This window comes from Eleutherodactylus coqui, chromosome 1 (genome assembly GCF_035609145.1).
Source record: "Eleutherodactylus coqui strain aEleCoq1 chromosome 1, aEleCoq1.hap1, whole genome shotgun sequence".
In the NCBI taxonomy this organism is placed as follows: domain Eukaryota; kingdom Metazoa; phylum Chordata; class Amphibia; order Anura; family Eleutherodactylidae; genus Eleutherodactylus; species Eleutherodactylus coqui.
In genome coordinates this window covers 531,634,423-531,649,638 of record NC_089837.1, presented here as the reverse complement: position 1 = coordinate 531,649,638, position 15,216 = coordinate 531,634,423, and the positions used below count along the sequence as shown (strand labels likewise).

The 15,216-nt window shown below is 55.1% G+C and overlaps 2 protein-coding genes across 4 annotated transcripts in view; both read left to right on the top strand.

Moving 5' to 3' along the window:
- The first annotated feature begins 2,324 nt into the window (after positions 1-2,324).
- Positions 2,325-15,216, top strand: part of LOC136591244 (T-cell ecto-ADP-ribosyltransferase 1-like) — a 75,168-nt gene continuing 62,276 nt past the window's right edge. The window contains exon 1 of one of the 3 annotated variants that reach the window (XM_066588486.1): positions 2,325-2,346. The gene's annotated coding sequence lies outside the window, so the exon portion shown is untranslated. Of the gene's footprint in view, positions 2,347-8,461; positions 8,481-9,773; positions 9,803-15,216 lie in introns of those variants that run through there. The other 2 variants (XM_066588487.1, XM_066588485.1) reach the window with 2 other exon arrangements.
- Positions 6,449-13,465, top strand: LOC136607220 (zinc finger protein 665-like). The gene is made up of 3 exons (XM_066589029.1): positions 6,449-7,003; positions 11,559-13,386; positions 13,431-13,465. Exons 1-3 carry the CDS (start codon positions 6,449-6,451, stop codon positions 13,463-13,465), a joined length of 2,418 nt encoding a protein of 805 aa, XP_066445126.1.

Here is a 15,216-nt window from a genome sequence, read left to right as displayed (position 1 = left end):
CCTACGGAGGCGGTGAGGGGAAGCGCTGATTTTGGGAAGCCTACGGAGGAGGTGTGGGGGAGCGCTGATTGTGGGAAGCCTACGGAGGAGGTGAGGGGGAGCGCTGATTGTGGGAACCCTACGGAGTAGGTGTCAGGGAGCGCTGATATTGAGAAGCCTCGAGAGGAGGTGAGGGGGAGTGCTGATTGTGGGAACCCTACGGAGGAGGTGTGGGGGAGCGCTGATTGTGGGAACCCTACGGAGAAGGTGAGGGGGAGCGCTGATTTTGGAAACCCAACGGAGGAGGTGTGGGGGAGCGCTGATTGTAAGAACCCTACGGAGGCGGTGAGGGGAAGCGCTGATTTTGGGAAGCCTACGGAGGAGGTGTGGGGGAGGGCTGATATTGAGAAGCCTACGGAGGAGGTGTGGGGGAGCGCTGATTGTGAGAAGCCTACGGAGGAGGTGTGGGGGAGCGCTGATTGTGGGAAGCCTACAGAGGAGATGAGGGGGAGTGCTGATTGTGGGAAGCCTACGGAGGAGGTGAGGGGGAGCGCTGATTGTGGGAAGCCTACGGAGGAGGTGTGGGGGAGCGCTGATTGTGGGAAGCCTACGGAGGAGGTGTGGGGGAGCGCTGATTGTGGGAAGCCTCCGGAGGAGGTGTGGGGGAGCGCTGATTGTGGGAAGCCTACGGAGGAGGTGTGGGGGAGCGCTGATTGTGGGAACCCTACGGAGGAGGTGAGGGGGAGCGCTGATTGTGGGAACCCTACGGAGGAGGTGTGGGGGAGCGCTGATTGTGGGAACCCTACGGAGGCGGCGAGGGGAAGCGCTGATTGTGGGTAGCCTACAGAGGAGGTGAGGGGGAGCGCTGATTGTGGGAACCCTACGGAGCAGGTGTGAGGGAGCGCTGATATTGAGAAGCCTACGGAGGAGGTGTGAGTGAGCGCTGATTGTGAGAAGCCTACGGAGGAGGTGTGGGGGAGCGCTGATTGTGGGAAGCCTACAGAGGAGGTGAGGGGGAGCGCTGATTGTGGGAAGCCTACGGAGGAGGTGAGAGGGAGCGCTGATTGTGGGAAGCCTACGGAGGAGGTGAGGGGGAGCGCTGATTGTGGGAAGCTTACGGAGGAGGTGAGGGGGAGCTCTGATGGGGAAGCCGCCTGAGGAGATGAGGGGGAGCGCTGATTGTGGGAACCCTACGGAGGCGGCGAGGGGAAGCGCTGATTGTGGGAACCCTACGGAGCAGGTGTGAGGGAGCGCTGATATTGAGAAGCCTACGGAGGAGGTGTGAGGGAGCGCCCATTGTGGGAACCCTACGGAGGCGGCGAGGGGAAGCGCTGATTGTGGGAAGCCTACGGAGGAGGTGAGGGGGAGCGCTGATTGTGGGAACCCTACGGAGCAGGTGTGAGTGAGCGCTGATATTGAGAAGCCTACGGAGGAGGTGTGGGGGAGCGCTGATTGTGGGAAGCCTACAGAGGAGGTGAGGGGGAGTGCTGATTGTGGGAAGCCTACGGAGGAGGTGAGGGGGAGCGCTGATTGTGGGAAGCCTACGGAGGAGGTGAGGGGGAGCGCTGATTGTGGCAAGCCTCGGGAGGAGGTGAGGGGGAGCGCTGATTGTGGGAACCCTACGGAGGAGGTGAGGGGGAGCGCTGATTGTGGGAAGCCTACGGAGGAGGTGTGGGGGAGCGCTGATGGGGAAGCCTCCTGAGGAGGTGAGGGGGAGCGCTGATTGTGGGAACCCTATGGAGGAGGTGTGGGGGAGCGCTGATTGTGGGAGGCCTCGGGAGGAGGTGAGGGTGAGCGCTGATTGTGGGAACCCTATGGAGGAGGTGAGGGGGAGCGCTGATTGTGGGAAGCCTACGGAGGAGGTGTGGGAGAGCGCTGATTGTGGGAAGCCTACGGAGGAGGTGTGGGGGAGCGCTGATTGTGGGAACCCTACGGAGGAGGTGAGGGGGAGCGCTGATTGTGGGAACACTACGGAGGAGGTGTGGGGGAGCGCTGATTGTGGGAACCCTACGGAGGAGGTGAGGGGGAGCGCTGATTGTGGGAACCCTACGGAGGAGGTGAAGGGAAGCGCTGATTGTGGGAAGCCTACGGAGGAGGTGAGGGGGAGCGCTGATTGTGGTAAGCCTACGAAGAAGGTGAGGGGGAGCGCTGATGGGGAAGCCTCCTGAAGAGGTGAGGGGGAGCGCTGATTGTGGGAAGCCTCGAGAGGAGGTGAGGGGGAGCGCTGATTGTGGGAACCCTACGGAGGAGGTGTGGTGCAGAGCTGATTGTGCGAACCCTACGGAGGAGGTGAGGGGGAGTGCTGATTGTGGGACTCCTACGGAGGAGGTGTGGGGGAGCGCTGATTGTGGGAACCCTACGGAGAAGGTGAGGGGGAGCGCTGATTGTGGAAACCCTACGAAGGAGGTGTGGGGGAGCGCTGATTGTAAGAACCCTACAGAGGCGGTGAGGGGAAGCGCTGATTGTGGGAAGCCTACGGAGGAGGTGAGGGGGAGCGCTGATTATGAGAAGCCTACGGAGGAGGTGTGGGGGAGCGCTGATTGTGGGAACCCTACGGAGGCGGCGAGGGGAAGCGCTGATTGTGGGAAGCCTACGGAGGAGGTGAGGGGAAGCGCTGATTGTGGGAACCCTACGGAGCAGGTGTGAGGGAGCGCTGATATTGAGAAGCCTACGGAGGAGGTGTGAGGGAGCGCTGATTGTGAGAAGCCTACGGAGGAGGTGTGGGGGAGCGCTGATTGTGGGAAGCCTACAGAGGAGGTGAGGGGGAGCGCTTATTGTGGGAAGCCTACGGAGGTGAGTGGGAGCGCTGATTGTGGGAAGCCTACGGAGGAGGTGAGGGGGAGCGCTGATTGTGGGAAGCTTACGGAGGAGGTGAGGGGGAGCTCTGATGGGGAAGCCTCCTGAGGAGATGAGGGGGAGCGCCCATTGTGGGAACCCTACGGAGGCGGCGAGGGGAAGCGCTGATTGTGGGAAGCCTACGGAGGAGGTGAGGGGGAGCGCTGATTGTGGGAACCCTACAGAGCAGGTGTGAGTGAGCGCTGATATTGATAAGCCTACGGAGGAGGTGTGCGGGAGCGCTGATTGTGGGAAGCCTACGGAGGAGGTGAGGGGGAGCGCTGATTGTGGCAAGCCTCGGGAGGAGGTGAGGGGGAGCGCTGATTGTGGGAAGCCTCGGGAGGAGGTGAGGGTGAGCGCTGATTGTGGGAACCCTATGGAGGAGGTGAGGGGGAGCGCTGATTGTGGGAAGCCTACGGAGGAGGTGTGGGAGAGCGCTGATTGTGGGAAGCCTACGGAGGAGGTGTGGGGGAGCGCTGATTGTGGGAACCCTACGGAGGAGGTGAGGGGGAGCGCTGATTGTGGGAACACTACGGAGGAGGTGTGGGGGAGCGCTGATTGTGGGAACCCTACGGAGGAGGTGAAGGGAAGCGCTGATTGTGGGAAGCCTACGGAGGAGGTGAGGGGGAGCGCTGATTGTGGTAAGCCTACGAAGAAGGTGAGGGGGAGCGCTGATGGGGAAGCCTCCTGAAGAGGTGAGGGGGAGCGCTGATTGTGGGAAGCCTCGAGAGGAGGTGAGGGGAAGCGCTGATTGTGGGAAGCCTACGGAGGAGGTGAGGGGGAGCGCTGATTGTGAGAAGCCTACGGAGGAGGTGTGGGGGAGCGCTGATTGTGGGAACCCTACGGAGGCGGCGAGGGGAAGCGCTGATTGTGGGAAGCCTACGGAGGAGGTGAGGGGGAGCGCTGATTGTGGGAACCCTACGGAGCAGGTGTGAGGGAGCGCTGATATTGAGAAGCCTACGGAGGAGGTGTGAGGGAGCGCTGATTGTGAGAAGCCTACGGAGGAGGTGTGGGGGAGCGCTGATTGTGGGAAGCCTACAGAGGAGGTGAGGGGGAGCGCTTATTGTGGGAAGCCTACGGAGGTGAGTGGGAGCGCTGATTGTGGGAAGCCTACGGAGGAGGTGAGGGGGAGCGCTGATTGTGGGAAGCTTACGGAGGAGGTGAGGGGGAGCTCTGATGGGGAAGCCTCCTGAGGAGATGAGGGGGAGCGCTGATTGTGGGAACCCTACGGAGGCGGCGAGGGGAAGCGCTGATTGTGGGAAGCCTACGGAGGAGGTGAGGGGGAGCGCTGATTGTGGGAACCCTACGGAGCAGGTGTGAGGGAGCGCTGATATTGAGAAGCCTACGGAGGAGGTGTGAGGGAGCGCCCATTGTGGGAACCCTACGGAGGCGGCGAGGGGAAGCGCTGATTGTGGGAAGCCTACGGAGGAGGTGAGGGGGAGCGCTGATTGTGGGAACCCTACAGAGCAGGTGTGAGTGAGCGCTGATATTGAGAAGCCTACGGAGGAGGTGTGCGGGAGCGCTGATTGTGGGAAGCCTACGGAGGAGGTGAGGGGGAGCGCTGATTGTGGCAAGCCTCGGGAGGAGGTGAGGGGGAGCGCTGATTGTGGGAACCCTGTGGAGGAGGTGTGGGGAGCGCTGATTGTGGGAACCCTACGGAGGAGGTGAGGGGGAGCGCTGATTGTGGGAAGCCTACGGAGGAGGTGTGGGGGAGCGCTGATGGGGAAGCCTCCTGAGGAGGTGAGGGGGAGCGCTGATTGTGGGAACCCTATGGAGGAGGTGTGGGGGAGCGCTGATTGTGGGAAGCCTCGGGAGGAGGTGAGGGGGAGCGCTGATTGTGGGAACCCTATGGAGGAGGTGAGGGGGAGCGCTGATTGTGGGAAGCCTACGGAGGAGGTGTGGGGGAGCGCTGATTGTGGGAAGCCTACGGAGGAGGTGTGGGGGAGCGCTGATTGTGGGAAGCCTACGGAGGAGGTGAGGGGGAGCACTGATTGTGGGAAGCCTACGGAGGAGGTGAAGGGAAGCGCTGATTCTGGGAAGCCTACGGAGGAGGTGAGGGGGAGCGCTGATTGTGGGAAGCCTACGGAGAAGGTGAGGGGGAGCGCTGATGGGGAAGCCTCCTGAAGAGGTGAGGGGGAGCGCTGATTGTGGGAAGCCTCGAGAGGAGGTGAGGGCGAGCGCTGATTGTGGGAACCCTACGGAGGAGGTGAAGGGAAGCGCTGATTCTGGGAAGCCTACGGAGGAGGTGAGGGGGAGCGCTGATTGTGGGAAGCCTACGGAGAAGGTGAGGGGGAGCGCTGATGGGGAAGCCTCCTGAAGAGGTGAGGGGGAGCGCTGATTGTGGGAAGCCTCGAGAGGAGGTGAGGGGGAGCGCTGATTGTGGGAACCCTACGGAGGAGGTGTGGGGCAGAGCTGATTGTGCGAACCCTACGGAGGAGGTGAGGGGGAGTGCTGATTGTGGGAACCCTACGGAGGAGGTGTGGGGGAGCGCTGATTGTGGGAACCCTATGGAGAAGGTGAGGGGGAGCGCTGATTGTGGGAACCCTACGAAGGAGGTGTGGGGGAGCGCTGATTGTAAGAACCCTAAGGAGGCGGTGAGGGGAAGCGCTGATTGTGGGAAGCCTACGGAGGAGGTGTGGGGGAGCGCTGATGGGGAAGCCTCCTGAGGAGGTGAGGGGGAGCGCTGATTGTGGGAACCCTATGGAGGAGGTGTGGGGGAGCGCTGATTGTGGGAAGCCTCGGGAGGAGGTGAGGGGGAGCGCTGATTGTGGGAACCCTATGGAGGAGGTGAGGGGGAGCGCTGATTGTGGGAAGCCTACGGAGGAGGTGTGGGAGAGCGCTGATTGTGGGAAGCCTACGGAGGAGGTGTGGGGGAGCGCTGATTGTGGGAAGCCTACGGAGGAGGTGAGGGGGAGCACTGATTGTGTTAACCCTACGGAGGAGGTGTGAGGGAGCGCTGATTGTGGGAAGCCTACGGAGGAGGTGAGGGCGAGCGCTGATTGTGGGAACCCTACGGAGGAGGTGAAGGGAAGCGCTGATTCTGGGAAGCCTACGGAGGAGGTGAGGGGGAGCGCTGATTGTGGGAAGCCTACGGAGAAGGTGAGGGGGAGCGCTGATGGGGAAGCCTCCTGAAGAGGTGAGGGGGAGCGCTGATTGTGGGAAGCCTCGAGAGGAGGTGAGGGGGAGCGCTGATTGTGGGAACCCTACGGAGGAGGTGTGGGGCAGAGCTGATTGTGCGAACCCTACGGAGGAGGTGAGGGGGAGTGCTGATTGTGGGAACCCTACGGAGGAGGTGTGGGGGAGCGCTGATTGTGGGAACCCTATGGAGAAGGTGAGGGGGAGCGCTGATTGTGGGAACCCTACGAAGGAGGTGTGGGGGAGCGCTGATTGTAAGAACCCTAAGGAGGCGGTGAGGGGAAGCGCTGATTGTGGGAAGCCTACGGAGGAGGTGAGGGGGAGCGCTGAATGTGAGAAGCCTCCGGAGGAGGTGAGGGGGAGCGCTGATTGTGAGAAGCCTATGGAGGAGGTGAGGGGGAGCGCTGATTGTGAGAAGCCTACGGAGGAGGTGAGGGGGAGTGCTGATTGTGGGAACCCTACGGAGGAGGTGTGGGGGAGCGCTGATTGTGGGAACCCTATGGAGAAGGTGAGGGGGAGCGCTGATTGTGGGAACCCTACGAAGGAGGTGAGGGGGAGCGCTGATTGTGAGAAGCCTCCGGAGGAGGTGAGGGGGAGCGCTGATTGTGAGAAGCCTATGGAGGAGGTGAGGGGGAGCGCTGATTGTGAGAAGCCTATGGAGGAGGTGAGGGGGAGCGCTGATTGTAAGAACCATACCGTGGCGGTGAGGGGAAGCGCTGATTCTGGGAAGCCTACGGAGGAGGTGAGGGGGAGTGCTGATTGTGGGAACCCTATGGAGGAGGTGAGGGGGAGCGCTGATTGTGGGAACCCTATGGAGGAGGTGAGGGGGAGCGCTGATTGTGAGAGACCTACGGAGGAGGTTTGGGGGAGCGCTGTTTGTGGGAAGCCTACGGAGGAGGTGAGGGGGAGCGCTGATTGTGGGAACCCTACGGAGGAGGTGTGGGGGAGCGCTGATTGTGGGAACCCTACGGAGGCGGCGAGGGGGAGCGCTGATTGTGGGAACCCTACGGAGCAGGTGTCAGGGAGCGCTGATATTGAGAAGCCTCGAGAGGAGGTGAGGGGGAGTGCTGATTGTGGGAACCCTACGGAGGAGGTGTGGGGGAGTGCTGATTGTGGGAACCCTACGGAGAAGGTGAGGGGGAGCGCTGATTGTGGGAACCCTACGAAGGAGGTGTGGGGGAGCGCTGATTGTAAGAACCCTACGGAGGCGGTGAGGGGAAGCGCTGATTGTGGGAAGCCGACGGAGGAGGTGAGGGGGAGCGCTGATTGTGAGAAGCCTACGGAGGAGGTGTGGGGGAGCGCTGATTGTGGGAACCCTACGGAGGCGGCGAGGGGAAGCGCTGATTGTGGGAAGCCTACGGAGGAGGTGAGGGGGAGCGCTGATTGTGGGAACCCTACGGAGCAGGTGTGAGGGAGCGCTGATATTGAGAAGCCTACGGAGGAGGTGTGAGGGAGCGCTGATTGTGAGAAGCCTACGGAGGAGGTGTGGGGGAGCGCTGATTGTGGGAAGCCAACAGAGGAGGTGAGGGGGAGCGCTTATTGTGGGAAGCCTACGGAGGTGAGTGGGAGCGCTGATTGTGGGAAGCCTACGGAGGAGGTGAGGGGGAGCGCTGATTGTTGGAAGCTTACGGAGGAGGTGAGGGGGAGCTCTGATGGGGAAGCCTCCTGAGGAGATGAGGGGGAGCGCTGATTGTGGGAACCCTACGGAGGCGGCGAGGGGAAGCGCTGATTGTGGGAAGCCTACGGAGGAGGTGAGGGGGAGCGCTGATTGTGGGAACCCTACGGAGCAGGTGTGAGGGAGCGCTGATATTGAGAAGCCTACGGAGGAGGTGTGAGGGAGCGCCCATTGTGGGAACCCTACGGAGGCGGCGAGGGGAAGCGCTGATTGTGGGAAGCCTACGGAGGAGGTGAGGGGGAGCGCTGATTGTGGGAACCCTACAGAGCAGGTGTGAGTGAGCGCTGATATTGAGAAGCCTACGGAGGAGGTGTGCGGGAGCGCTGATTGTGGGAAGCCTACGGAGGAGGTGAGGGGGAGCGCTGATTGTGGCAAGCCTCGGGAGGAGGTGAGGGGGAGCGCTGATTGTGGGAACCCTATGGAGGAGGTGTGGGGGAGCGCTGATTGTGGGAACCCTACGGAGGAGGTGAGGGGGAGCGCTGATTGTGGGAACCCTATGGAGGAGGTGTGGGGGAGCGCTGATTGTGGGAAGCCTCGGGAGGAGGTGAGGGGGAGCGCTGATTGTGGGAACCCTATGGAGGAGGTGAGGGGGAGCGCTGATTGTGGGAAGCCTACGGAGGAGGTGTGGGAGAGCGCTGATTGTGGGAAGCCTACGGAGGAGGTGTGGGGGAGCGCTGATTGTGGGAAGCCTACGGAGGAGGTGAGGGGGAGCACTGATTGTGTTAACCCTACGGAGGAGGTGTGAGGGAGCGCTGATTGTGGGAAGCCTACGGAGGAGGTGAGGGCGAGCGCTGATTGTGGGAACCCTACGGAAGAGGTGAAGGGAAGCGCTGATTCTGGGAAGCCTACGGAGGAGGTGAGGGGGAGCGCTGATGGGGAAGCCTCCTGAAGAGGTGAGGGGGAGCGCTGATTGTGGGAAGCCTACGGAGGAGGTGTGGGGGAGCGCTGATTGTGGGAAGCCTACAGAGGAGGTGTGGGGGAGCGCTGATTGTGGGAAGCCTACAGAGGAGGTGTGGGGGAGCGCTGATTGTGGGAACCCTACGGAGGAGTTGAGGGGGAGCGCTGATTGTGGGAACCCTACGGAGCAGGTGTGAGGGAGCGCTGATATTGAGAAGCTTACAGAGGAGGTGTGAGGGAGCGCTGATTGTGAGAAGCCTACGGAGGAGGTGTGGGGGAGCGCTGATTGTGGGAAGCCTACAGAGGAGGTGAGGGGGAGTCCTGATTGTGGGAAGCCTACGGAAGAGGTGAGGGGAGCGCTGATTGTGGGAAGCCTACGGAGGAGGTGTGGGGGAGCGCTGATTGTGGGAAGCCTCCGGAGGAGGTGTGGGGGAGCGCTGATTGTGGGAAGCCTCCGGAGGAGGTGAGGGGGAGCGCTGATTGTGGGAAGCCTCCGGAGGAGGTGAGGGGGAGCGCTGATATTGAGAAGCCTACAGAGGACGCGGCGAGGGAGCGCTGATTGTGAGAAGCCTACGGAGGAGGTGTGGGGGAGCGCTGATTGTGGGAAGCCTACAGAGGAGGTGAGGGGGAGCGCTGATTGTGGGAAGCCTACGGAGGAGGTGTGGGTGAGCGCTGATTGTGGGAAGCCTCCGGAGGAGGTGTGGGGGAGCGCTGATTGTGGGAAGCCTCCGGAGGAGGTGTGGGGAGCGCTGATTGTGGGAAGCCTCCGGAGGAGGTGTGGGGAGCGCTGATTGTGGGAAGCCTCCGGAGGAGGTGAGGGGGAGCGCTGATTGTGGGAAGCCTCCGGAGGAGGTGAGGGGGAGTGCTGATTGTGGGAAGCCTCCGGAGGAGCTGAGGGGGAGCGCTGATTGTGGGAAGCCTCCGGAGGAGGTGAGGGGGAGCGCTGATTGTGGGAAGCCTCCGGAGGAGGTGAGGGGGAGCGCTGATTGTGGGAAGCCTCCGGAGGAGGTGAGGGGGAGCGCTGATTGTGGGAAGCCTCCGGAGGAGCTGAGGGGGAGCGCTGATTGTGGGAAGCCTCCGGAGGAGGTGAGGGGGAGCGCTGATTGTGGGAAGCCTACGGAGGAGGTGTGGGAGAGCGCTGATTGTGAGAAGCCTACGGAGGAGGTGTGGGGGAGCACTGATTGTGGGAACCCTAAGGAGGAGGTGAGGGGGAGCGCTGATTGTGGGAACCCTACGGAGGAGGTGTGGGGGAGCGCTGATTGTGGGAACCCTACGGAGGAGGTGAGGGGGAGCGCTGATTGTGGGAAGCTTACGGAGGAGGTGAGGGGGAGCTCTGATGGGGAAGCCTCCTGAGGAGATGAGGGGGAGCGCTGATTGTGGGAACCCTACGGAGGCGGCGAGGGGAAGCGCTGATTGTGGGAATGCTACGGAGGAGGTGAGGGGGAGCGCTGATAACATAATCATAATGCTGATCATAATAACACCGGCAACTCATCATAATAATACCGGCAGCTCATCATAATAATACCGACAGCTCATCATAATAATACCAGCAGCTCATCATAATAACACCGGCAGCTCATCATAATAACACCGGCAGCTCATTATAATAACACCGGCAGCTCATCGTAATAATACCGGCAGCTCATCATAATAACTCCGGCAGCTCATCGTAATAATACCGGCAGCTAATCATAATAAAAACCGGCAGCTCATCATAATAATACCGGCAGCTCATCATAATAACACCGGCAGCTCATCATAATAACACCGGCAGCTCATCATAATAATACCGGCAGCTCATCATAATAACACCGGCAGCTCATCATAATAACACCGGCAGCTCATCATAATAACACCGGCAGCTCATCATAATAATACCGGCAGCTCATCATAATAACACCGGCAGCTCATCACAGCTGGAATACAAATGTATCAAATTCATGGAAAAATTATGTTTAATGTAACAGCAAAAAAAAAATTACTTCCAGAGCGGACAGATTCTGTATCTGTATCTTTTTCTATATAGAATATTGAATTCATTGTGATATATATATATATAACGCACCATATAATGTACTGAAAAACTCTCAAAAAATTGTAAGGGGAGAGAAATGAAATTCCTCCATCCTTCGATGCGTCTTGTTTCTGCAGCGCACAAACGGCAACAAGAATGACAGGATGACTTTATTCTGCGGGTCGGTACGATTACTGCGATACCAAACTTGTATCGGTTTTTATTTATTTATTTTTCACATTTATTTTCTGATGCCATTTCTTCCTGCAATAGCTCTTTTATTTTTCCGTTATCACAGTTGTGCGACGGCTCCGGTTATGCGGGACGTCTTGTGGTTTGTGCTGGTACCATTTTAGAATGGATATGGCTTTTGATTACTTATTATTGCATTTTTGCTTGGAGACCGGGTGACCAAAAAAGCGCATTTCTGGCTTTCTTAAAAAAAATTCCGAAGATCTTCATCATGCACGGTAAACAATGCATTTATTTGATAGATCGGACTTTTACGGACGCAGTGATACCAGATATGTATTATTATAAAATAATCTATATAATAATCGTGTGGTGCAGAGGTCTCGCCTACGACCTGAAGGTTGCAAGTTTGATCCCCACATGCGTCAGGTAGCCGGCTCAAGGTTGACTCAGCCTTCCATCCTTCTGAGGTCTGTAAAATGAGAACCCAGCTTGGTGGGGGGTAATAAGTAATAATTACCTGAAAGCGCTGCGGAATAAGTTGGCGCTATACAAATACCAAGATTTATTTGAATATGGCAAAAGGGGCCGATGGAGGGAGATCACCCTGCGATCTCCCTTCACACATGTCCTGCAGCTGCGGGAGGTAGAAACACGATAGACCGGTCACTAAGGGGTTAATAAAATGTTATTGAACCGCAGCTTTCTAGGATACGTTTGTGTGCAATATGAAAACAATTACTGGATTGTGATTTGGGGATGAGATTTGGTACAGAAGTTGCTCATTGGATGGATTTTTCATGTAGAAATAAAATATGAATTATTTTGTTTGAGAACTTTTCTTCTTTTTCTTTAGATGACGACGGGGGGAGCGGCTCCCAGGAACGCCTCTTATCTCCCCATTGTGACGTTGAAGATAATCAATCAAGGGATAACATAAATAGTGCGGCACATAAACTCAGGAGAACCACTGCAAGGTCTGAACGTCAGGAACATTCTGAGGAAAAATCAAATCTTTCCAGACACACAAAAATCGTGAGAAATGAAAAGTCATTATCATGTCCAGAATGTGGGAAGTGTTTTAGGTGTATATCCCATCTTGTTCAACATCAAAGAATTCACACTGGAGAGAAGCCGTTTTCATGTCCAGAATGTGGGAAGTGTTTTAGGTGTATATCCCATCTTGTTCAACATCAAAGAATTCACACAGGAGAGAAGCCGTTTTCATGTCCAGAATGTGGGAAGTGTTTTAGTTGTATATCCCATCTTGTTCAACATCAAAGAATTCACACAGGAGAGAAGCCGTTTTCATGTCCTGAATGTGGGAAAGGTTTTCCCCAGAAATCCCAACTTGGGCAGCATCAGAAAAGTCACACGGGGGAGAAGCCGTTTTCGTGTCCTGAATGTGGGAAGTGTTGTTTAACTAAAGGTCATCTTAAGAGACATCAGAGAGTTCACACGGGGGAGAAACCATTTTCATGTCCTGAATGTGGGAAGTGTTTTAGTAGGAGAGCCCATCTTGTTCGACATCAAAGAATTCACACAGGAGAGAAGCCGTTTTCATGTCCTGAATGTGGGAAGTGTTTTAGTAGGAGAGCCCATCTTGTTCGACATCAAAGAATTCACACAGGAGAGAAGCCGTTTTCATGTCCTGAATGTGAGAAGTCTTTTACTCAGAAATCAAGTCTTATGCAACATCAGAAAAGTCACACGGGGGAGAAGCCGTTTTCGTGTCCTGAATGTGGGAAGTGTTGTTTAACTAAAGATCATCTTAAGAGACATCAAAGAAGTCACACGGGGGAGAAACCATTTTCATGTCCTGAATGTGGGAAGTGTTTTAGTAGGAGAGCCCATCTTGTTCGACATCAAAGAATTCACACAGGAGAGAAGCCGTTTTCATGTCCTGAATATGAGAAGTCTTTTACTCAGAAATCAAGTCTTATGCAACATCATAAAATTCACACAGGAGAGAAGCCGTTTTCATGTCCTGAATGTGGGAAATGTTTTACCTATAGATCAAATCTTCTAGAACATCAGAGAAGTCACACAGGAGAGAAACCACTTTCATGTCCAGAATGTGGGATGCGTTTTAAACGAAAACAAGGTTTAATAGAACATCAAAGACGTCACACAGGGGAGAAGCCATTTTCATGTCTTGAATGTGGGAAGTGGTTTACCACTCAAACATCTCTTAGGACACATAAAAGAAATCACACAGGAGAGAAGCCATTTTCATGTCCTGAATGTGGGAAGCGGTTTACCACTCAAACATCTCTTAGGACACATGAAAGAACTCACACAGGAAAGAAGCCATTTTCATGTCCAGAATGTGAGAAGTGTTTTAGTAGTAAAGCCAATCTTGTTCACCATGAAAGAATTCACACAGGAGAGAAGCCATTTTCATGTCCTGAATGTGGGAAGTCTTTTACTCAAAAATCAAATCTTATGCAACATCAGAAAAGTCACACGGGGGAGAAGCCGTTTTCGTGTCCTGAATGTGGGAAGTGGTTTACCACTCAAGCATCTCTTAGAAGACATCAAAGAACTCACACAGGAGAGAAGCCATTTTCATGTCCTGAATGTGGAAAATGTTTTATATCCAAACAAAAAGTTGAGATCCATCAAAGGACCCACACCGGGGGGGGGGGGGGGAGAAGTAATTTTCATGTCCAAAATGTTTGAATAGATTTCTATGTAAAGATCTTGACGGATATCAGAGAATTCACACAGGATAGAAGCTGGTTTTCAAACTACAATTTTGTTTTCTCTGGACAAGTTTGACAAAAATCAGAGCCAAAGAAATTTATATGAATAGTTTAAAACTAAGAATTGTTAAAATTACGTGCAGTATACGTCTAGAGCAAAAAACAGCAACATGAACAAGCTAGCCATGTTAGATGAGTATGGGCTACATGGGCTTTTTACATGGATCGATATCATCTAAACAGATTTTCCAGATGAATGTTCATTCCTGATTTTTACCTTTTATATAAACAAGGAAGCGATCAGCCAAGAAACAACCAAAATGTGTCCGTCAGGTGATCCCATCTTTTATATGGGCCAAAAATTATAATTTGTCAGCAGCATATCTCCTCAGTTTAGCAATAATTAATCCCCAGAGAGTTTGCATCGGCCCCTGTAAAAGTCCTTTAAATGAGCGCTGATTGACCAGTTATGTCATCAAGTACCACTCGTTTGTCATATCTCGCTTTCCTTTTGCCCAGTTCAGGGGCGAAGTTAAAGGTTCAGGGGCCCAGGTTCAAAAATTCAGCTTAGGGACGCTCCCCACCTGTACCCGTACCCATACACATACCTAAACCGCGCAGCATAGAGCTGCAAAAGGGATTTACATACATGATGTAGCCACTTGTCATAAGCTTTTCAAACATGACATTTCCTGGCCTACGTGAAAATGTGTTTGTAGCCCCTTCAGCAGTGTTCATGTTTTTGGTTGCATTTATGAATCACAATTTAAAAAGTGCATAAAAAAAACTACTTGCGGTACTCAAACTATGTTAAGAATACCCTCTCGTCAAGCCGCAGATAGCGTCAGAAAAATTTTCCCACTGCTCCTCCTGACACTTGACATAGAAAAAGCATTCGATAGCTTGTCATGGGAATATCTATCTTAGATAGGATGGGTATGAGAGGCCCATATGTGGCAGCCTTGAGATCCCTGTACGCCCGTCCGTCTGCGAAACTGAAGCTCCCCGGTTCAGAGAACGACTCGATTCCTATTCAGAGAGGGACAAGACAAGGCTGCCCAGTATCCCCTGCCCTATTCGCACTCGCGATGGAACCTTTGGCCTGCCTAATTAGACAAAATCCGAACATATTGAGCCTTAGATGGGAAAGCGAATCTAAACTGAGCCTCTGTGCAGATGATATTTTATTATCACTTACTAGACCCCTAACCTTACCCAACCTAATTAGATCTCTTGACTCCTTTGCGGAGATGTCAGGCTTAATGGTCAATATGGACAAGACTGAGGCTCTCTATATTAATATCTCCAACCAGATGAAAAAGCTGATAGACCTCAATTTTGGGTTCCACACTCCCTCACACTTCCTTACATACTTAGGTATAAAACTAACCCACGATCTAGCCTCGTTATACAGGTGGAACTATCCCCCATTATTTAAATCCGTTAAGGCAGATCTGAGGAGATGGGACCAGCCCACCTTGTCCTGGGTTGGAAGCATAAATGCTGTCAAAATGACAATACTACCACAACTTCTCTATCTTTTCAGATGCCTCCCCATTAGCAGGCCGGCGGCAGGTTTGAAAGAGATCCAAAAGGCAGTCTCCCCATTTATCTGGAGGGGAAAGACCAAGAATCAGGCAAAACGTTATGCACTACCACAGACGGATGGGCGGACTATCTGTACCCAACTTTCAAAAATATTTTACGGCGGCCCAATTGCCTCAGATTCCCCCGATATTCGCAGGATCGGGAGCACCAATCTGGGCAGAACTAGAGGCCTC